Below are 22684 nucleotides of genomic sequence, written 5' to 3' on the forward strand. Positions count from 1 at the left end.
CACAACAACAGCTACATCCTAAATATCTTAATATCTACCTTATGGTTTGCTTTTAGATGATAATTGTTGACAGATAAAACAGCCATACCTTATTTTTTATGTTGCAATGGCAGCAAACAGTCCACAGATATTTGAGGGTCCTCCACAACAGGATGATGAAGAGACCCCCAAAAAACGTCACCATGGAGGAGGCGAGGAATGCCCACCACATGCGCTGCCCATTATTGTCGCAGGGCACCTCAGACGAGAAGGGAATGACGACGTCTTCCATCTTGGAGATTAAGATCGAGGAGTCCGGGTTGCTATTAGGGTTGATATTGCTTGTCCTCATAGAGCTATCGCTTCCATGGGGGACGGTGCCATCTGCCTCAGCTAGCATGGAGGAGCCTTGGAGAGCCTGTGCCAGCGTCCCCAGCCCCACTCACCAGCCATATTGCTTAAAAAATGCCCCTCTTCGCTGTAGATGTGTGCGCACCCACCACCCTATGTTGTTTTAGCAGCCTATGAATTGTTTATTCGTGACAACAGCTCACACGCAAACCTGACTAAAATAGCGGGTCGGTGGCCCTTAGTGAGAGGCATTTAAATCCACAATAATCTTTAGTCGCGTCTCGTTTTCACGGGGTTTTCTGGCTCTTTCACGCCGAACGCCATGGTAGAGAAACGGCCTCGCTTGCAGCCGCTGTGGCTGCCAATGACAGCTGAGAGTGTGGTCAACACGGAGACAGGGACAAACGTTCGAGCCCCTCCGTGTCCGTCCGTCCGTCTTCCATTCAGGGCTCTCGTCGATACTGGCAGGCGGAGAATTGATGTCACTTTCTTGTGTCGAGTGCAGCCAAGGGAAGGTTGGTGGTGGTGGTGGGGGGAAAGACTGTAAAATTTGGTTACTGCAGCGTCGGAGGCTCCATATTCTCGCGGGCGTTTTCCTTGTCAGTTCTGGGTAAGAGGACGAGCGCTCGGGTGGATGTGTGTGTCTCCATTCGGTCCCCCTGCAGCCGTGGTGGCGCGGAGCAGCCAGCTGAGCGCGCCTGTCAGATCCGTTCCAGAGGAGAGCGGACGGGAGGGCGGGGAGATTTACAGGTAGGGGGGCGGAGCCACGCACTAATAATAAAGATGGACAGAGGGCAGCAGTAGCGCCGCGATGTTTACTCCTCTGTAGCTTGTTAAACAGGCAGAACTGCCTCTCTATAGACCTTGATTGATTACTTCAGAATGATGGCCCTCTAACATGATGGGCCCCAGAGGAGTGGTATGGTGACAGCAGGGGATATAAAAGGGTTAAAGGAGGCAAATTTGACCATGCAGGGGCGGTGTTAGACCTGTTGGAAAGGGGGGGGGGGGGTTCCAGGCTGGTGGAAGAGGGGTGCATTTAACCAATTTAGGAGAGAGGATGTGTCCTATATTTTTTAGTGCATTATTTATTAATTGTGCACATAAAACCATGCAAAATACCATGATTAGAAGTGCTCCCATAATATGGGAGCGATGCATTTGTGGTTCAGAATTAATATACGAAAACTGAATGGATTCAAGAAAAAAATGTAAGCAAAATTAATGAATTTGTATTTCTATTTTTAGTGTTAAAAAAAGCAGGTCCTGATAGGACATTTCCCCTGGTGTTGTAGTTTCACGAGGTTCTGTAAACCAGAAGTTGTAACTTCAGAATAGTTTGTGTCAGTTGACAGAATATTCAGTTTCATATCGAGTGTGTTGTGTTTTTGTTGCAGAGGAAGCAGTCAGTGATACATTTAATGCATGAAGCAGTTTGCCATTATTAATCACCTTTTTCCAGTAACATTCCACTTTAAATAAAACTTGACTCGACTCACACTTGAATTTTATGATTCTTCTTCTCTCCTTTTGTGGAACTGAGGAGCAGAAACTGGACAGGGACCAGGGGAGCGTTTGTTTTGGTTGAGCAAGAAATGGCAGTTTATTGATGCAAACAATGAATATTGAGAAATATCTATACAGTATATGTCAAACTGCTGTCCTGTCTGATGCAGACGCATCTCACACACACACCAACAGCGAGTTATTACACCCTTAATGGTGCTTTGAATCTCAGCAAGTGTATCACTGTAAAAGTTCTTACTGGATTGTTGAGTAACACTTTTTTTTTTCACCAAGAGTTCTTACAAGAAGCCAAATTTTGTTATTAGTAAAGCCTCTACATTTGGAGTTGGGACCACAAGTTCCGTGTGTGTTGCCCCTGCCCTCTTCCTCCAAGAAGCGCAGCTGCTACACGGACTGTCAGGCTGTAGTGGATTTTCATTAAGGATAGTGCTTCCCGTTCAATCAGCCTTTTCAGCCATGGATGATGAGTGCCTCTGTTTTCATTTTGAGAAATGAACTTCATAACACCTTCACACTCACACACACACACACACACACACACACACAATGTTATGAATGTCCCTCCCGGTCAATTTCTCTAATATGCTTTTAGCTCTCATATTAGGTCAGAAACAGGTGTGGATTGGTGATGACGGTGAGGCATGACTTGCAATAGTTTATGGCTGATACCCCTCCAGTAGCCAGCCACACCAGAGGATATGAAGAAACAGCTGGCTCGGGGCCTTGAATAACCACTGACCCCTGGGCACCAGAACAGCCAGGTGCGCACAGCCACCTGTGTCACAAGGCTCCAAATATCTTGGCGGCTGCATTGCAATAAATTCTCAATTATCTGTCCCTGATCGTCCTGAATTCTTCAATTAAGGACCTTGCGGCTCCTATAAACTGTCTGAGCTGGTTTACTGCGGGAGAGACATGATTTATATCAACTAGAGATCAGCATGACTTTCTGTCTTGATATATGTCCTATGAAGAGTGGAATTTTGATTGTTTGAAAAGTAAACATGTCTAAGTGAGGAGTGAGGAAGATCTGGTAATTTATTGTTGAGGAGATATTAGTGCGTCCACACAGAAATAGATGCTGTAACTGAATCTTTGAACCTGAGAAGGGGAGCGAGGAAAGGGGGTGGGGGGGGGTGAGCTGTAAACCACTATAGACAAGGCAATCTGGAAATTATAGCAGCTTGTAGTCATAAAGATAGCATTTTCACTTTAACATAAGATAAAGGCTGCTATCCAGAAAAAGGTTGTTTTAAGGGCAAAATCTTGTTGCTTTTCATCCAAAACTTCCCTTCTCATTATTTCTTGTATCCAAGCTTGCAGCAAGATCAAAATTAGATAAGGTAAAGTTGTTTTTGTCTGTGTCCAGGGGTTTTAAAGGAGGCTAATTTCTGTTTAAATCGGGGTGGATTTGTGATGTAATGAACAGCATTTTATCAGCAAGTAGCAGATAAGTCCTCCTGCTGGCAAGATGGTGAACTGCCGTATTAAAGTTCATGCAGCAGGAAAAAAAACAGTGGTGGTACTTTTTGACTGAATATGTGTTTGCATTTTAGGAGACTTTGACTCTTTGTTCCATCAAATTTCAAAGGAGTTATTGTTCTTTTGACTTTACTACATTCATCCAAACTCAGCAGCAACTCATTATTTGGAAGAAAATGTAGGAACAGGCGAAACCTTATGAATAATTTGTACTTTCTAATGTGAAGCCTGCCAACTGCTAATCGAGCAAGATGGAACACTTTAAGTTTTATGGGTCTGTGGTTTGAGGAATGAGTGCTCCCAAGTGGAACATGCAACCATCCTGTATACAATTTTTACTTCTGACACTTCAGTAAACTCAATGTCAAACTCAGACTTTTACTTTCACCAGAGTCCAGTTACATCCGGCTATTTTGACTTTTACTGAAAGTAACGTGCAGCAATATTGGAAAATGCACTTATTATCCACTGTCCCCTGAGCCAGACAGGAAGCTAGACACCCTTCTGCCTTGCTGCAATAGGGGTCTGAGACTGGATAACCGCTAGTTAGCTTAGCACAATGAATGGTATTGGAAGGGCGCGTTAGCATACCTCAATCTTGCATGCTCAGCTTCCAAAGGCTGTGGGTCTTCCTCTAAATGTTCTGCTTCATGTAGATCACATTCAGGATTTTGTCTAATCCAGAAATAATCCTGTCAGCTATGATTAATGGCAGCAGTCATTCTCTAGTTGACAAAAAAATGGTTTTGTTGGCCAAAGATACTTTTGAAGCGGTGTTTCAATTCAATGCACCCGGACAGGAAAGAAGTTCCACCTAATGATGCAAAGTCTGTTTTTGACACAAGTATTTGATGATTTTCAACAGACCTGCACGTAAGGGGGGAAAGAGAGATCTGTGCAACAAAGAGCTCCCGTTTACAAATTTATTGTGTGCGTGACTTTTCAAGCTTGAGGCTCTTTCTCAGACTGCATCTTGTCTTGCAAGCCTGAGCTCTAAATGTCAGTGGCAATAAATTCGTAAACAGGAGCTCTCTTTTTTTTTCCTTTGCTCAGTTTTATCTGATTCAACAATGATCTCATTCAGGTATTGGATGCGCGTGCTGCTCTCTTTTATTTCTTCAGGTATGCTAACGTGTCCATCTGCTACCGTTCATTGTGTTGTCGAGTTCACCAGCAGTCAACTGGTCTCTGTGGGCGTCAGCTTCCTAATGCAGCACAGGGAAGAGAAAGTTGTCTATCATCTTGATGATGGACACAGCTGACAGGTAAAGGAGCTACTTCCACCGCTGTGGACAAGTCAATCACCATCCTTGGAAGAAAAAAATGGAATGGAAAATATTATTTTTTTAAAAACAAACAAACAGAAAATAGCTGGCATTACCTTGCAATGATATGCAATGTTTTATTAAAGTTCCTCTTTATTAAATAAGGGCTCTGGTAAGGGGGTCATGCATTCATGTGACACAGGGTTTAGCATATCAACATGTCAGCTCTCTGAGCGATGTACAGGAAAGAAAGCCAATCAGTCTTTCTGCAGCACATACAATGTCACCCATAATCCAACTGAGATCCAAAACAACAATGAGCAAACAGGTCACCACCAGGAGCAGCCCATGCTACATCCATTATGTCATACGAAATCTCTCGTGTGTATTGCCAACCACAGCAGAAAGGACATAAATTGATCAACCCCCCCACCCACCCCCCATTTTAAGACCAGCTGTCAGACGAGCAGCTCCTCGAGAATTTTAGCCGGAGGGTCCTCTGCGCTGACAGATGAGGAGATTAAAATGAGAGCAGTCAGGTGGTAATCCTGCGGGGCATTTAGAGACGCTCAAGTTGACATGACGGACAGGACGATTTCATCTCATCGAGCGGAGAGAGAGAGAGAGATGGCAGATGAGATGGGAAGGAGAGAAACATGGCTTCTTGCTGAGACGGGAGTCAGGAAAGGCCTTGGCTTTCCAGCGCGGTGAAACTTAGGACTTCTCAAGTTCAGTTGAGCTGTCAGCAACTGTCTTGAAAGAGCCCAGCAGGAGGGTGGGGAGCCTGCCACTTTCTAAAACAGGAAGAGGGGACATCAAGGACATCAAGAATTGTAGCGCAGGATGGCAGGGGGGGATGTAAAGTCCTTGATCACCAAGATAAGTTGTAGTTGCTTTTTCATATGAATTCTCGTCTCAGTTTCATGCAGTTGAAGCGTCGGACATGGCGGATGCTTTCTTGCCCCATTGAACCTGACAGGCAGCTGGAGGATAGTCATTCGCTGTGACATCATTGGCCCAACGACCATGTGACCCTGGTGGCAGCGCTACAGGGAGAAAATCCACAAGCTCTTCTAGAAGAACCCAATCAACCAACAATCTCTGGTTTAGCTACAGGCTGTCCAATTGCATGGAAAACAAGTAGAATGCTGCAGAAATGTATGTTCCTCTCAGTGTGTGTGTGTGTGTGTGTGTGTGTGTGTTGGCCTTATATAAGATTGTCGTGCTGCTAATCTCCTCTGCTGAAGAGTCTCTGTTCTAAAAAGATTTTGATCTCAGAAAGATTAAATTATTCAGAGTCACTCCTCCAACTTTAACATGAAATTCATTTTACTTGTCATAAACGCTACTAGTCAGCCTGTGAAACATCTGTGGTTCTGCAGGGAGCGTTCCTAAAAGCCATGATGATCAAATCATATTCATCTTGTTTGGGTTGGAGAGTTTAAATTTTCAACAGCAGGCTGTTGTGCTGCAAACTTTCAACATGATATTTTAAAAGTAGTTGTCATTTACGAAGCACAGTTCAGTGCCGATTCTGATACTTGAACTTGCATATCGGCCGATACTGGCTCCTGCTCTTTGTTAAACATGAAGAAAAAAACAACAACTCCAAATGAAGTAATTTATCTCTTTTGAATCGCTCCAAACTACATCCTCAATACTGTACTTGTCCGCATTCGATTGGTCGGATTTTTTTCTAAAAAATGTTGATTTTTGCTGGAGGCAGTAAGAAGGTCCCGTTTCAGATGAGGTATCACATCAGTGCAGACTTTCAAACTCACCAACATCCAGAGTTGGGAAGTAACAAAATACAAATGTGTTGTTACTGTTATTTGTTTTACTTATTTATTTGTGAAAACTTTTGACATTTATTCCTTATAGTTTAACACAAACACGCTCTTTCTACACCTGTATTACATTTCAAAAATACGCTAACTACTTTAGTTTTGGAACAGGAAAGGGAAAAATATGACGAGACAAAGAAAAAAAGACAAGAGGGGGCGGATAAACACCCTCCAACATTTATGGCAGTAATTCATTAATTTAGGTTTTAGTTTGTGGAAAGAACAAACAGGTTTTAGGTAGGGCAGGGGGTCAGCGAAGCAGGCCCTCCTACTACTGAACATCAGCTAACGGTTCAATGAGCGGCGAGCGATGCTATCACACTGTGAAAGTCTGCAGGTAAAAAATTCCAAATTGCTCAAATTGCCTCTGATTTTTGTGGGTCAGGCAATGAGAAGAACAGCTGTATTGAAATGAAAACTTAATGACATGGAATTTGCAAACATCGGTTGGAATGAAACAAAGAGAGTGGATGAAGAAACCAGAAAAGCGGGATTCAAGATGAAGAGAAAAGACCAAAAAAAATTTGAATAAATGGAAGAAACTGCTTTCTTTGGAGCGCTGGGAGGTGGTATGAAGGGCCTGAAGTACAGACTCTCAAAAGCAAGGGGAGGGGGGTTATTATATGAATGTGAACGATGGAAAAGCCAGACAAAGACTGAGGTTCCTACGAAGAGGGCGGGGGCCGGCATGGCTCAGAGGTAGAGTGGCCGTCTAGAAACTGAGGGGTCACTGGTTTGATCCTCACTTCCCCCAGTGACCATGTCTAAGTATCCTTGCTCCTGATGGCTCTGCAATGGACTGGCGACCCGTCCAGGGTGAACCCCACCTCTCGCAGTGTCAGCTGGGATGGGCTTCAGCCCCCCCCCATGACCCATAACAGATAAGCAGTATAGAAAATGGATGGGTTCCTCGGAAGGGTCCTCAGAACAGCAAGCATCAGTACTGAGAAAGACCCGACATGAAGCTGCTGAGCAAAGAAGTGTCGTGGGTGGAAGACGATCAGATGAGGCAGGACCAAAATGACTGAAACACAGCGATGACTCGGGAGGTGGAAGGAAAAAGACCATAAACATTATCTTCCATGTTTATGTAAAGAGCAGATTCCTCTTGAAATACTGTAGCAAGACCGTGTCTTTCTTTCCCTCTGATATTCTGGCAGATTTTTTTCCACACGACTTTATCACAGCTTAGAAGCGAATGACATTTCATCTGCCTTCTTTTGTTTTCTGCTGCAAATCTGATTCACTTTCAATCTCTGAAGAACGTTCCAGCAAGACTTCAGGAATTAAACCTCTTCTAAGCATCTGGAGCATTTGAAAAAATGAAGAAAATAGCATTTAAAAACAAAAAACAGCCCTGTGCAAAACATAGTTATTTAAACATTGTGCCGCAAGAGTCCATGTGTGATACAGAAAATGAGTTTTATTCTCATGTTAATGTCTCAACATACAAATCACATTCTTTTTTTTTAATAAAAGAAAGGTTTCAATCAGTACCTGGCACCTAGACTCTTTCTAAAAAGTACAACCATTTCATTTTGAATCCCTCTTTCTTTCTCTCGTTCTCTCTCTAACGTCTACTCAGAAAAATAGTAACATTAAAGTTTGCTTCTGCTTACTTTTTTTTTTTTTTTAGCCCAATAGTCAAACTTGTGGACCAAATTTCCTTTGAAAAAACTGTGCAAGAATAGATCCCTTTTTTTTTCTTCTTCAAAATAATTCAAATAAGTGATCCTTTGTTTCTAATTCAGAATAAAAAGGCCCTCAATGAAATGTAAGGAACTGATGTGATACATAAAATAAAATTTTTAAAAAGTTAATTAGTTACAGTAGAAATTATAGTACCTATTCATAGTCTACTGAAAACCTAAGAACAGTTAACATGTTGAAGGTTCACAGCTAAACAAGTGCAAAACAGAACTAAAAAAAAAAAAAAAAAAAAGGATAAAGTTGCCTTAGTGGATTTTGGCACAATAAAGATACAGGATATGGTTCAAGGGAGGGCAGAATATTGGTGTCAATATCTTTTTTTTTTTTTGCCCTCCTGAATAAAAAATACAATTAAATAACAATGAAAAGTCACTAACATTTAAACAGATTCAAAAGGAAAATCCTTTAAGATATTACCCTGCAAAATTTTGCTTCATAGTGTCTCTTTTCATGAGAACATCAATAAGTGACTGACACCCAACCACAAAAAAAACAAATTAAAATGAAAACAAAAACATGCTAATACCTGCTAAGAATGACCGCCAGACGTTCCTAGGCATATGACCTAGTGAAAATACATGTAATATATATATTTATATATATATATATTTCTGTTTTCAGCTGTATCTGCATATGTTATACTCTATATTGTTGTTAAATATATGTTAAGAGATAGAATGATAGTTACACAGTGGTCTGTCTAGCCCTGGAGTGCATTCTGAGGAGTTAACCCGTTGGCCGCCACTTCGGCCTACCTTCAAAACCTCACCATTGTCATGTGCTCTCCTCCGTACTGGTCCCAAATCAGCCCCCCTTGCGCCAACTTAGTCATGAGAAGACACACTGGATCCATCCCAGTTCTGGCTAAGTGACTAAAGGCTGGTTTTAGATCAGGCTTCTCCGAAGGCACTTCCGAAAGGCCCATTAACTGTCCACACACCCTGCTACTATAGAAACACAATGCATAGAGTGAACATCAGTGTGTTGAGTTCTTATGGTTGTCACTGCTGCTGGCGGTCGGGTCGAGGACGACCGCACGGCTACATACTTCAGAGGTTTGCTGCCACTATAGGAACATGATCCTGGCTCTTTTATTCATGCCAACACACAGCCATGATTCCACTCAGCTGAAATTGTCATTACAATTTTTGAACAGCAGTCTCACTCACGCAACCCCACCCCCCCCCCCCCGAAAAAACAAAACAAAAACAAAAACACACAATTAGTCGTCAGTCATCTTCAAATGGGTGCATAATTGTAGAGGAACCAAAGGTCATTTGGTGCAGGGTGGCAGGTTGGGGATCGCTGAACTTCATTAGTGTTGAGGTTGGTGTATGCAGGGTGGCGGGGGGGCACGCATTCAAGCAAATATTGAACACCGATGGTCAGACTTGTCTTTTGACTGTAAACGTACAATGCAGCATTACAAACACACCACCAGAAATCCTTAGGGAAGACTGATTGAACGTCAAGATCCAGTGCTACTTGCCTGTCCTGGAGTACATCAGAATAAAAGGACGCTCTACTTAGAATTCATAACAAAGACAAAATAAAAAAATATCAATAATTTACATTACTAGTTCACTGTAGTGTACCTAACCGTGTAGTGTGAGAGGGTGAAGAATTAATGTTTGGGAATGGAGATGAAATCCGCAGCTTGGTGGGGTGACTCCGTGTCTCCTCTAGGGGCAGCCGAGTGGAGTCCACAGAACTTTACTTTGTTCTTGATCAACTATCGTCATGATCTGAGTGCAAATGTAAGGGAGGGTGCCGCCTTGGACAATACCTGCAGGGAGAGACGTCATTCAACACAGTCCGTAAAAGTGCAGAACGAGTCAATATATAGGCTACGTTTGTGGGGCAAAGCCGTTTAAAGGTCCGATCACAAGAGGACAACGGTGTGTGTTCAGGCTTTGGATGACAGTAAAATGTGCCATGAATCAATGCTTCAAACTATAATATAGCATAATAATGTTTGGTTAAGGTTCAAAGGAGGGACTGACGTTTTAATATCCAGGCGTACATTCAAAAAGATGTAAAAAAAATACAAGTAAAATAACCACAAAACATGTTGATGTTTGCGTATGAAGACCAGCATTCAACCCAATTAGCGCTACACTCATGTTTGCAAAATTCCCCGGCTCATGTCTATTTATTGCGTAATATGTGACAGTGCCAGGGTTATGTGTGTCAGCAGCTGTGATCAGAGTCTGGCTGCGTACGCACCTGTGAAGAACTTGCTGTACTCCTGCTCGATCTTCTGTGCGTTTTCAAACTGCTCCTTGGAATGTTTTTGAGATACTTTGTCGCGCAGATACACAGGATCTTTTTGCTCCCTGTGAGCATTAAAAAAAAAAAAAAAAAAAAAAAGCAGAGGAAGTCATTAATTTCAGAGCCTCGAGGTATGACTCCAGCACCAGTGAATCAGTTATCTTTGCAAAACTTTGTAATTGTGTCCAATTACGTTTATGACATTTCTAATCTTATGCTGTAATTAACTCTCACATGGTGGGTCATTTTGTAGAGAGAGATCTTTACTGGAAATCAAGTGCTGGCGAGCTCATTTGAAATATCCGACAGCAATATCAGATAAATCCCTGACAAATATTTACAACGCATAATGAGCAAGTGATGACGGGCTGCAGCACTGGAACGGAGAGCCTTTATTTAAGGAGGAAACAGCCATGTAACACCAGCTGTTTAGGATTAAGAGGTAGAGAGGAGTGTTTTCACAAATGAGCCCAAGAGTTCATGGTAGGATGGAGTGCGTGAAGGCTTATCCTGCGCTACACACACACACACACACACACACACACGTGCACTAAACAAAGTGATGAAACATGACGCTACTTACTTGATCTGCTTGGCGTTTTTGTAACGGACAAAAACGACAATTGGATAAATGTGAACGCTGTGAAGCCTTTCGATGGCGTACGGTGCGATATCGAGCAAACAGTGGCAACCCTGTGTCCAAAAGATGACATCATCAATCCATGCATTGTATTAAAAAGCCTCTGTTGTTAATCAAAACATCAGCTCAAACCCTATTTTATCAGGAATTAAAGACAAACTGAGCTCATGCAAATACCTTCTCTGTAATTTCTTTTATAGATGCAACAGTGGTCACATCAAAATGGCCGCTCCTGCGCTTGTAGTCAATGAAGAGGCAGTCCTTGACGCCCCGCTCAATGGCTTGCTGGGATGCTTTCATCACCTCTGCAGAAAGAAAACACAGTGAGGATGAGCTGGACCTTCTCAGAGTTGAAGAGTTACGGACATCTGAGTGCATCTGAGTGAGTGAACTGACCCAGTATGCATCTGCAGAATTTCCCCGGGGACTCTTTGACTAACATCTCTTTGACCGGGTCAGTCAGCGGCCCGAGGACGAGTACCGGGCGTGGAGAGGTACACTCCACCTTCTGGACCCTCTGGTAGGCCAGACTAACGCAGTCTGCCAAAAACACACACACACACACACACACACACACACACACACACACACACACACAAAAAGCATTAAAAAAAACCACATCAGTCAATTTAAAACTCTCATCTGAGCATCTCACTATCTGTTTGGGGCCATCTTCACCTTCCAGGAAGGGGATGGAGTCTGTGCTGATGGCATCCAGAGCCACCATCTCTTTACTGTCTTTGGAGCTGCTGCGCTTGTGTTTCTGTTTCCTCCTGAAGAATGATCTGCGGGCTGCAGCTGAGAGCGTCTTACCGGAGTCTTCCTTCATTTCAGTCACGCTGTGTCTGCGGTAAAACTCTTGGTCCATCCTACATCCCAGATTCACAGACACAAAGCGAATTTTATCTGAGATAAACTGCAAAGAAAATTATCTTTTTGTATTGTAAATTTTAAAAAAGGTATAACAGTATGGCAAGCATATGAGCACATTAACTCCACTGACTTAAAATTTAGAGATTTCCTGGGTATCGATTAGCTTAATTAGCACTGTGAGAACTCGTTTGATGATTTCATATAAATGAAAATGGTCGTATTGAAGCCCAAACCATTCTTAAGAGCTTCAAGCCTGAATGGACTTTTAGCAACATTCTCACACAAAAATATTTAGTCTGTATTGTCTCACCTCTATAAAATCAGTCACTATTAACGTTGGTTTTTATGGTCTCTTTAACATCGAAATCACAGTTACTTTATTAAAAATCTTCACTTCCTAACTACCGAGCCCTGCAACAGGAGGACAACAGGACCGTAAAAACCATGGAAGTGAGGTGACTACACTTGTATGACATAGATTGTTGTCACAGCTGTTCCAAAATGTCCACTGGCTTAAAAATATGTGTGTGTGTGTGTGTGTGTGTATGTATGTATATATATATATATATATAATGTGTGTGTGTGTTACATTCTCCACCCACATGTACTTGCTGGGGATCTGCCCCCTTTGGATCTGCTGTGCGTTCTCATCTAGCTGCCAGGCCATCCACGTCCCAAAGCTGCCCTTTGGTAAAGACTCATCCACGTACAGGATGTCATCCTTCTTAAAACTGAGGTCCCCCTCGGCCTCCCCAACCCGGTCGTAAAGTGCTCTGGTGGGAAGAGAGAGAGAGAGAGATGGAGAGAGAGAGCGAGAGAGACAAAGATAGATGGGAAGTTATGAAGAGTAGGGCAGAACGAAGGAGCGGAGGAGTAAAAGTGAGAGTGTGGAGGTAGCAGAGGGGAGAGGTGTATATAAAGAGAACAAGATAAAGAGTCAAAGGAGAGATAGAAGGAGGGTTAAGAAAGGAAGTTATCTAGCGAGGGTAAAAGCCTTTGCTCATGGAGCCTCGTATTCATTGCGGAGAAGCCTATCTGTGACAGCCAGGCAGGCTGAGTGTATTTACTGCAGATGACATCACAGGCCCACTTGCCTATATGACAAGTGACTGCGGCAGCTGCTGCAACAACACGCCTGACAGGCTCCCAACAATAAAACGTGACTATTTTAGAACTTTATTTTCCATTCATATACACTGCTTTTGTTTTGTTTTTATAAATAGTGACCTGGAAAATCCTCCAACTGAATGTGGGCCCTGTGTGTGTGTGTGTGTGTGTGTGTGTGTGTGTGTGTAGCGAGACCTAAATTTTCATGCGATTAGCCTCATCGCAGTCACACAGAGGATCGGGGACATAATTGGTTAGATGAGAATGATTCCTACTTGTCCGAGAGGCTCTCCAGTGGTGGGTCTATATATAGCAGCATGGCCAGAGAGGAGGCTGCTTGGGGAAATTAACGTGGTTCTATTAAAGACTTGAGCCTCATAAGCACCTAACAATGAACTGTGTGTGTGTGTGTGTGTGTGTGCGCGCGCGCGTGTATTTATATGCACATACCGAATATAAAAGCCATCCCCCGGAACATCTTTGAGCATGTTGAAGTCATCCAGCCGATGCTGCACCTTGAATGTGACCGTCTCAGCAGGTTTTAGCATTTCAACATACACCTCCTCCGCCGTCTTGTTCTTCATATTCACCGAGTTATACTGAAAAGTGAGCGAGAAAAAGCAGAGAGCCCTTCCGTATTATGAGAAATGTCTGAAATTCAGGCTGAGATGAGAAATCCAAGTGAGCGTTACAGTTATTTGCCTTGTCTGAGGGATCTACTCAGCCGCATTTCCTTCAAGCTTTCAGCTGTATTAAAGTGTTGCCATATTGATTTGTGCCACGTACAGAGACGAAAACAAACAGGTTGGAAGATTGAAGGACACAGCGGTGCCGTGCAGCTTAGTCACAAGGCTGCACGGCAATTCATACTGCAGGTCTTTTGTGCTGGAGAGTTAAGTGGGAGCATTGCCAGGAATTGTCTATTATGAGTCTGAGGAGCTCTCGATAGTTCGCCAGCATGGAGCGAGAGAATGCAGACGAGGGGAGATCAATGAAGGCCAATGACAAGCAGGAGAAAAATACCAGCGCCTTTGAACAGCGCTTGAGTTCTAAGTAACGGCTTCATGGTAAAGCTTTGTGGCAGTCAGAAGACTGTCAATGTCTTGGAAGAGTTGAGATCACTGCAACAACTGTCGCAGAAATCAACATCATGTGATATGGTCCAAATTCCCGCCTGACTGATATATCAGTTTGGTGGATTGTATTAGCCGATATTGGCCTATTAGAGATAGCCTGTTGTAATTTGAATCTTTAATTTCCAGTGAGGTTTATTACTTTAGCGCAGTAGCATCGCTGCGGACAATGAAGATAAACTCCGACCGATACGGGATTACTGGGGCTGAAGCTGCTAAAAAAAAAATTCTTGAAAGTGAAAAAAATTAAAAAATTTAAAATGCTGATAACCGATGAATCCTCTGGTGATTGTTACGTATGTATTTAAAAAAAAAAAAATCGAACCAAAATTAATTGTATATAATTGTGACAAAAATGTGTTGTGGACAATAAATTAAAAAAAAAACAAAAACAAAACCCAAAACATAACAGTGTAGCTCAGCCTGGCAGTGGAGCACTGCTCACTCTACTGGCCAATTAATGTGTGACATTATTTCTACATTAAACAATTAAACAAACAAACTTTTTTTAATTAAAAAAAAAGTGCTCCCATTAGCCACTCAATGGCTAATATCGCCTAAGATGGGCCCTCACAAACAAGTCTGTCAATATCAGCTGATTGGGTACGAACTAAATTGTATATGGCAGCCGATATGTTGATACGGAAAATGTCCCACTGTCTTATTTTGATATCGGCCAAAAAACATCTTGTATTTGTAATGAAAATGGAGGCTGCGATGCAAAGTGTCAACCTACTCATCAGGAGCAATTCGGGGTTTCAGTATCTTGCTCGAGGACACTTTGAAACAGTCAAAGGAGGAAGTGAGGAATCGAACCAGCGACCCTCCAGTTGCTAGACGTCCTCTCTACCTCTAAGCCATGCGGCTCCATTTCCCCCATTTCCAGTTATCCATTCTAGGAAGTGAGGACAAGAGTGTGTTCAAGTGTGTGTAATAGAGGCTAACCTCCAGAATGAGGTCCCCAGGAAGCAGCCCGTCAGCCCCTCTGGCAGGACTGTCCTCGTCCAGACTCTCTATGTAGACGCCCCGCAGGTTCCCTCCACAGAGCGTGACTCCCACCTCCACTCCAGGTCGTCGCACTGTCACAAGTCGTGGCTCGCTTGCCTTCTTGTTGCCATCAGAGTGCATTCTGGGAAAACAGTTATTGTGGGCAATGAAGCGAGAATGTGGCTAATTTCCCACATATATGTGTGATACGCTTTTTTTATTCCTTTAATTCATGTTGGGTTCACCTGATATAATTGCGAGGGCTGGTAGTGGGCGTGGTCTGCTTGGAGGATGGCGTGAGGGTGCCCTCATCCTGTTCGCTGAGAGTGTCGATAGTGGAGTGATTGTCCGGGGTGGCGGCGCCGCTCCCCTGCGGAGTTGACTGAGTGCTGACGGGCTCTAGACGTGAGCTGCGGCCGTTTAAGAGCAAAGTTTATTTTTCATTCAGTCAAAGAAAAAAAAAAGCAGTAAACAAGAAACGGTCAAAAGTGGTGCAGGGGAATGCATTCACACAACACGTGGCGGTGTAACGACGTACAAATCATTAAGGAGCTCCAAAATGTGGGGCATCCTCTCAGTTTGTGGGATGGAGGATTAAAAATGAAAAAAAAGAAAGAAAAAAAAAAACACTGGGTGGTCCAACATAAAGCAGGAGGCCCAGTCAACCTTCCCAAACAAACAATTCCCCAGGAAGCCCTGTGTTACCTGGAGCGGGAGTGGTTGCCCAGCTGGTACATGTGCGGATTATACTGGGCCATGATGGTGATGGTGTCACACTGCTGGCCGATGATGAGACGAGCTTGCTGCTCTGTAGCGTTCCGCAGGTTTATGCCATTGTACTGATGAAGAAAAGAGAGACAGGGAAAGATTTCTGGAGTTATTACAAGAACAAACATGCACAGTGAAGCGTTTGAAGTCATTAGTGGTACTTTGTGGTGAGGATACTCCTGAGAGTTGAGGAGGGATTAACTTTAGACCAATTTTCGTAATCTGTGTGTACAGTATGTTCTGGAAAGAGACCAGACAGACATTAACAGGCTCACTGCATATGAAGCTTAAGTTATAACTCAGAGGAGCTGAAGCGATGCATGTCTACCATAGATTATGGGAAGTCACTGTTGCATATTAATTATCTGATCTAAACGATGCAGGCAAGTTCTTCAAAGCTAGCACATATCAACAGTATCAATACATGAATACCTCCCTGAAGGTTCTCTTTTCATGATTTTGTATTCATACCTCCAGTAACTGGTCTCCATACTCAAGCCCTGCCTGGTGGGCGATGCTACCTCCAGTAACCTTGGAGACAAAGATCCCTCCATTCTCCCCACTAACTATAGAGATGCCCAGAGGCTCGGCACCTTTGTGCACGATGACGTTGCGGGGTTCCTCCAAGTACGGTCTGGTGGGATAGAGAAAAGTGTGTCAAAGTATCGTATTATAAAAACGTAGGACTAGGAAATCCGGAGGAGCAGGTGGGAAGGGGCAATTATGACATTATCCAGTTATACTGACCGACTTTTTGCAGGTAAGTTGAGGTACTTCCTACCCAAGCTTTAACTTTAGTTATACAAATCTACAGAAGCCGAGAAAAGTCGAAGCTGTGGTACATTTTTTTACAGCTCTCGATAATGAGGTATTTTTTTACTTTCTCAAAATAACTTGTCGTTATCTGAAAAAAAACAAGCTTTTTGTTATCTTCACAGAAGCCTGCAAAGGCCACAATTGAGGCTACCTTTTTATGTTGTTACACTGTGGTAACAGAAATCCTGTTTTCTCAAAGTAACAAGATAAATTAGGCCCACATCACAAGATAACAACCTATATGTGACTTTCAGGGGCTGAACTTACATGTCATTTTTTTTTTATCCTATCTCCTGATAATATGGATGATAACTTATCATATTTAGATAATGAGCTTTAACTTGTAATAACCATAACATTGTCCCGTAGGTAACAGATTAATTATCTAATAATGCTCATTATCTCGTGATATGAAGGGAATATCCCGTTATAAAACATTAATTGTTAATCCAGCCTTTGTCAGCTTCTGTATAAATCCATCGGCTCTTTTCAATAAATCTCACCTGAGTCCTGTAAATTGATCATCCTTCAAGACTGACAGTTTCCGCCCGACTTACAGAGGAAACTCAAAAGTCTTACGGATCAGAGAACCCCATGCTTTCATGTGAAATCCCTTCAGATGAAGGAGATTTAAATGAACTTTTAATGAACTTTGTGTATATAACAAGTTGGCTTTGGACATGGCACACAATTCCATGAAGGCAGATAAGAGGAAAGGATTAGCAGCCAGAGACAGGGGTAAACAGAGTGGTGGTGGTGGTGGTGGTGGTGGTGGTGTACAAACAAGACCAGGCTCAGAAGCTGGAGGCTGAATGATAATAGTAGTAATAATAATAATAATAATAATAATAATAATAATACTATTGCACAACATACTGTACGTATATTGAAGACTGAAGGGTCTTTTGGCGTCAGGCTAAAATACACACATGCATGTATTGACCATGTCGTCATCATAGGTCACGGCAACTGCATGCAACACTTGAGATTTGAGAGGGTTTTTCTCCAATATGGCGGAAGGCAAGTGCAGACATACAGACACTGAACCTTTGAAGCTAACCAACTAGAGCTAATCAAGTCTCTGTCTCCTGAGGCATGCAAAAACTAGCATTCTAAAAAAAACAACAACAAACAAACCGAACTACAGCCGCGCTCTGGGGGTGGGTGTATAATAAAAGATAAGAAAAAACAATACAAAATTTGCTTTAGCATTCCATATGGTGCATGTAAACGGCATAGGGTTTTCTGCTCTTATCTACCCAACAGCAGTGAAACATGGGAAAGACGTGGATTTAGGTTCGGGTGGGGTGGTGGGGGCATTCCCTTGTTGGCAGCTCTGCGAGGGAGAACGAACCTGAGGCTCCTGAGAGAGGAGAACCTCGGCCTCGCAGCCAGAGGAATCCTTAGAAAAGATCGGTTACGGTAAAGAGATCTGGAAGCGGGAGGTTAAAGAGAGACGGGAGGAAGATAAAGAGAATGGAGGACAGATATCATACAGAGGCAGTAACAGCAAAAGCCTGAGAGGAGTTTTGATAACTGACAAAAATGGGACAAAATATAGGATACAGCATGCTGGTGGACCACTGCTTCAGCAATAGCCTTCTATAAAATGATAAAATTTTAATAAGATTTAAATTTGAATTTCAATGAGGGATCGCATAGCTCTGACAATGAAGTACCTGTTGCTTGGCAACGCCTTTTGAAATCGGGTAGGAAGATCCCTGAGGGAAGAGGTCAGTTACATCGTAGCAGTTTCTGAAGTGATCTTTATACTCATACTCTCCATCATTCACCCGACTACGCTATCTGCAGGGCTGTCCTCAGAGCAGTCCCAGAACAAAGGTCGTGCTGATCAACTAGACACCAATTACAATCGTCCAATTAACATTCTGAACACGGTATCTGTCATAGGCTCTTGCTCACGTCTAATTACCCCATGGAAATTAATGCCAGATCAGGTTATTAGTCAAACATATAAGTACATTTGAAACAGTCAGTCAGTGACATCACAAGATGTGTCATCCTGCTGGGTGGGGATTGTTTGTAACTTTTTTTTTTTTTTTAAACGTGTGCTCCAGTTTCTGTCATACCTGTCTTTCCTGCGCTCCCCTATTGGCACAGGGCTGACTGAGATGCGAGGTAAAGTGGAAATGGAGCCTTGCGATTGGCTGCTGGCGAACGAGGAAGTCTCCAGGTTGAGTGGCGACTGTGGAGGTGTGATGAGGCTGGGGCTGCTACACTCCGAGTGCGAGAGGGATCCTGGATTCATAGAAGGAGAGCAAAAACTGACATGAGGATTCTGCTGTTAGATACCTCTTTGTTAAGAATACCTTTTTAAAGGCTCACATAGACTTAATAAATCAAGTGCACGTGCCGTCAATTGGGGATCTTAAAAAAGAAAAGTTACGCTTCGGCATCTTGCATTCTTCCTAATAACCAGCAGGGGGAGCTTTCAGTGATTGTGAAAGGAAAATGCCTTGTCATGTGAATCATTACCTCAGTTAATATTTTCCTAATGAGTTGATGTCTCAGTCACTGTTTCATATCTTCATTAAAGCAGCATGAAGCTCATTTAGGAAATTAATGTCCCATTTAGAGAAAAAAGTAACATTTCCACTGTCAAATTCCAGGATTTTTCCTCAATGAATGAACCCTTAATATCAGTCTTCAACATCACACTTGTTTCCAAATCGTTCAGCCCTGGATGTCCGCATAACTATGGTCACACTGGCTACAGTCTGTTTCTGACCGCCTGAGTTTTGGGTGACTAGATCTTGTATTTACAGCTGTCGGCTGTCTAAATGGGATTTACACCTTCCTTCACTTGTGCGAGGATGAAATACTGTAAAATCGCAATCTAAAACTCCTTAAAGATATTGATCTTACAACCCAGACAGCTGAGCAAAGTTAAACCAGCCCTGGGGGTTTGGAAACAAAGTTAAGAAAAACTGCTGCCTTCCACTTTGATCAAAGAGGCTTTAAAGTGTATTAATACTCGTGTGGTGGGTGTGATTTAGCGAGGGAGCACAAGTACCTCTGTCTGACCCCAGCATGGAGCGGGGGTATCGGGGAGTGGAAGGGATTTTGATCCTCTCTGTGCGGTATTGGACATTATTAGAAGAACCTGATGGTGAGATGAGATGATACAGGAATGAATGCAGTGACATAATATCTGAAAAGAGATAGGAAACTGAGTGTGTGACCTTCGTGTGCGTGTGCGTCTGTGTGTGTGTGTACGCGCGCATGTCAGACTGACCGAGTCGTGAGCTGGAGGGCAGTGAGTTTGTACCGTGTGAGGCTCGGCTGCTGCGTGACGATGAGGATTCAGAGTAGTCGCCGGCCCGTTTCTGCTGGCTCAGATCCAGGCTCAGGCGACCCTGGTGTTGTGGGCTGCACAAAAGGATAAAAAAATAAATAAATGGAGCCTTAGGAAGCATAATTAAGCATACAATGCTCACATAATTATTTGAACATGCAAGATATTTCACAGTTAATTAAATTGATGGGCTCAGCTAAATCACAGCCACACAGGCAGACCAACAGTAGGAAATCATTTCCTAACACTAACGAAATTTAATTACTTGTTGTTTTTTTTTTGGGGGGGGGGGGGGTTGCCTTTGGGAAACAAACTCATTTAAAAAATATTAGTAATCATAAGAAGCTCCATCAAACATACTGACAAACTATTAGCATCAAAACAAAAAGCAATAAACACAGGCCGGAAGTAACCTAGTGTGTGTGTGCTGGTGACAGATCTGGGAGGCGACGGATGGACAGTTGCTGGTATGAACGCGGTGGCTTCGGACCGTGTACACGGGATTCCTCATCACAGCTGTCACAGCGGGGCAAGGAGCGAGACCCCGATGGGCTGAATCTGATGGAAGAACGGACACCATCACCATCAACGCGTTAAATAAAAAGTAGGACGTGTGGTTGTAGTGAGAGCGTGCAAGGAACTCACTCGGAGGTAGGCTGCCGTTGTAGACTGTGGGGACGAAGCCGACGCTGTGCCGGTGGGAGCGGCTGGGGGAGGAACGTAGCATGTCCCTGGGTTCTGGTGAATGCTCGTCATTGGAGTAGCTCTGTGATGAATGACAGACAGTTTTCCCTTCAGTGTTAACAAAACATCATTATATCCAGGCGAGAAAACTAACATTTACTGAATAGGGAAAAAAATTTTAAATGACAGCATCTCATAATGATAAAATGATCCCCACAGTGATATCTGGGAGTGCTCCAGAGCCTGAAGACGTAACCAGGCGTGGTTGTGTGAGCCCCGGGCACTGACTCAGCCTGTGGGGGAGAGTGGTGGTGGCTGGATGAGTGCTGGGACATCTATCACCCTGACAGGCTGGCTAAGAAGCAAGTTTCACTGGCACAAGTCTGACAGGGCTGTAAATTCTATAACAAAATGGTCGGTTTGGCCTGCTAGGATGATTTGAAATGTTGGTCCCATTCTGTGTTCAAACATTTTTCTCTTTATTCGAGAGGCAACTGATCAAACGGAGCTAAACATGTTGGGGGAGAAGTGATGGCTTGTGCTATAAAAGGTACAATTTATGACGTGTGGTGTGTAACTGACTGACCTGGAAGGTGGGAAGAGTGATGGTCTGTGGGGTCATCCTACGCCGAAGGGCCGGGGCAGATTTAGGCCGTGGTCTCTTCACTTCTGGTTCCTCTCCTCTGGTTCGGCCGATGTCCTCGTCACATGACTTCCTTGAGGTGAGGACTTTGCCATCTAGGAAATAGTGGTTTCCATTCCTGTCTCTTTCTCTCTCGCTCCTCTCTCGGCTCTCCCCTGCAGCCATGGAGATGGCGGCCTCTCCCTTACTCTCGGAGGTGATTGTGCAGTCGGAGGCGGAGCTGCTTTGATGTTTGTGTTTGAACTTAAAGGAGTCACTACGGGTGGGTGGGGTCGGAGGAGTTGGGGTGGGAGTGGACGAGGAGGAGAGGGATTCTGTCTTTGAGGGTTGTGGGGAGTGTGATACTGCAGCAGCCGCCGCAGCTACTACTGCTATCTGATTGGCTGCCATGTACTCCATCTTAGAAGAAGGGGTTTCGGGGCGTTTGAAAGTGTCCGGGTCAAAGATGGACTTCCTCTGCTTGGGAGATTTATAGATGGAGAGCTGTGCTGCTGCTGTGACCGGATTGGTGTTGTCTGGTGCAACCGACATGCCCCCCACCATCATCTTTGGCCACGTGCCTCCGCTGTGTTTCCTCTCCTGGGTTGTCTCCATGGCGATGCAGTCTGAGGCAGAGACAGGGTCGAAGGGTAAGGAGGAAGGTGCCTTTGTGTAGGGACAGCACTCTTGGAAGGCACTGGGACCGTAGCGGCCGGTGCCCAAGTCTGAGGCTGGCCGCAGGCTGGTGCCGTGCAGGGAACCGGTCGAGAAAGGTTTGCCCATGTCTCCATACAGCTCATCAGAGTCTCCTCTGCCCTTCCTCCTCTCCCCTGTGATGCTCGTTGTGCTGCTGCTTCCAGCATCGGGGCAGAAGATGTCAGTCTGTGTCGAGCTGTTATGTTTGAGGTTGCGGCTGTTCCGAGAGTGAATCTCAGACAGGTGAATTCTCCCATTGGATTTCTCCGATGATTCACGCAAACTCTCAAAGATGTTCTGACCCGATGTGCTGTGAGGGAAGAACTGTCGGGGAGGGTAGTAGAAAGAATTAACCACAACAAATAAATAAAGCTCATTTGCATACAAAAATTGCCAGCGGTTACATCACAAAGCGCACGGTTGAAGTTGCTATGTAGGGCAAGCAAAAGTTCTTGAAGGTTTTCAACATAAATAGAAAAAAAAGGAGAGCTCAAAGAGTCAGATGACTGTGGCTCACCTTCATGAGAGAGAGGCTAAGAGAGTCCCTGCAGCTCCTCAACAGGGCCTCACACTCTGTCACAGATTTGTTATCCAGAGCGATGCCATTTATCTA

General features: G+C 43.8%; 2 protein-coding genes across 14 annotated transcripts in view; both read right to left on the reverse strand.

Moving 5' to 3' along the window:
- The window catches only part of kcnma1a (potassium large conductance calcium-activated channel, subfamily M, alpha member 1a), a 158811-nt gene extending 157746 nt beyond the window's left edge, over positions 1-1065 (reverse strand). For 6 of the 10 annotated variants that reach the window (XM_086180558.1, XM_086180554.1, XM_086180562.1 and 3 more), the window contains exon 1: positions 89-1064. In XM_086180558.1, coding sequence (XP_086036684.1) covers positions 89-379 — 291 coding nt within the window. In that variant the 5' untranslated portion in view covers positions 380-1064. Of the gene's footprint in view, positions 1-88 lie in introns of all 10 variants that reach the window. The other 4 variants (XM_086180557.1, XM_086180556.1, XM_086180552.1 and 1 more) reach the window with 2 other exon arrangements.
- A 4097-nt stretch (positions 1066-5162) lies between these two features.
- dlg5a (discs, large homolog 5a (Drosophila)) overlaps positions 5163-22684 on the reverse strand; it is a 41727-nt gene continuing 24205 nt past the window's right edge. For 2 of the 4 annotated variants that reach the window (XM_086180221.1, XM_086180220.1), the window contains exons 15-34: positions 22589-22681; positions 21340-22395; positions 20715-20835; positions 20483-20627; positions 20010-20143; positions 19788-19877; positions 18844-19012; positions 18108-18185; positions 16409-16571; positions 15875-16008; positions 15415-15579; positions 15128-15311; positions 13500-13648; positions 12545-12715; positions 11748-11938; positions 11466-11609; positions 11247-11374; positions 11013-11122; positions 10385-10494; positions 5163-9944 (exon numbers count right to left, since the gene is read on the reverse strand). In XM_086180221.1, coding sequence (XP_086036347.1) covers positions 9841-9944; positions 10385-10494; positions 11013-11122; positions 11247-11374; positions 11466-11609; positions 11748-11938; positions 12545-12715; positions 13500-13648; positions 15128-15311; positions 15415-15579; positions 15875-16008; positions 16409-16571; positions 18108-18185; positions 18844-19012; positions 19788-19877; positions 20010-20143; positions 20483-20627; positions 20715-20835; positions 21340-22395; positions 22589-22681 — 3639 coding nt within the window. In that variant the 3' untranslated portion in view covers positions 5163-9840. The remainder of the gene's footprint in view (positions 9945-10384; positions 10495-11012; positions 11123-11246; positions 11375-11465; positions 11610-11747; positions 11939-12544; positions 12716-13499; positions 13649-15127; positions 15312-15414; positions 15580-15874; positions 16009-16408; positions 16572-18107; positions 18186-18843; positions 19013-19787; positions 19878-20009; positions 20144-20482; positions 20628-20714; positions 20836-21339; positions 22396-22588; positions 22682-22684) is intronic. The other 2 variants (XM_086180222.1, XM_086180223.1) reach the window with 2 other exon arrangements.

The sequence above is a fragment of the Aulostomus chinensis genome, chromosome 16, assembly GCF_037954235.1.
Source record: "Aulostomus chinensis isolate RoL2024-O1b breed Wild chromosome 16, RoL_Achi_v1.0, whole genome shotgun sequence".
Taxonomy (NCBI): domain Eukaryota; kingdom Metazoa; phylum Chordata; class Actinopteri; order Syngnathiformes; family Aulostomidae; genus Aulostomus; species Aulostomus chinensis.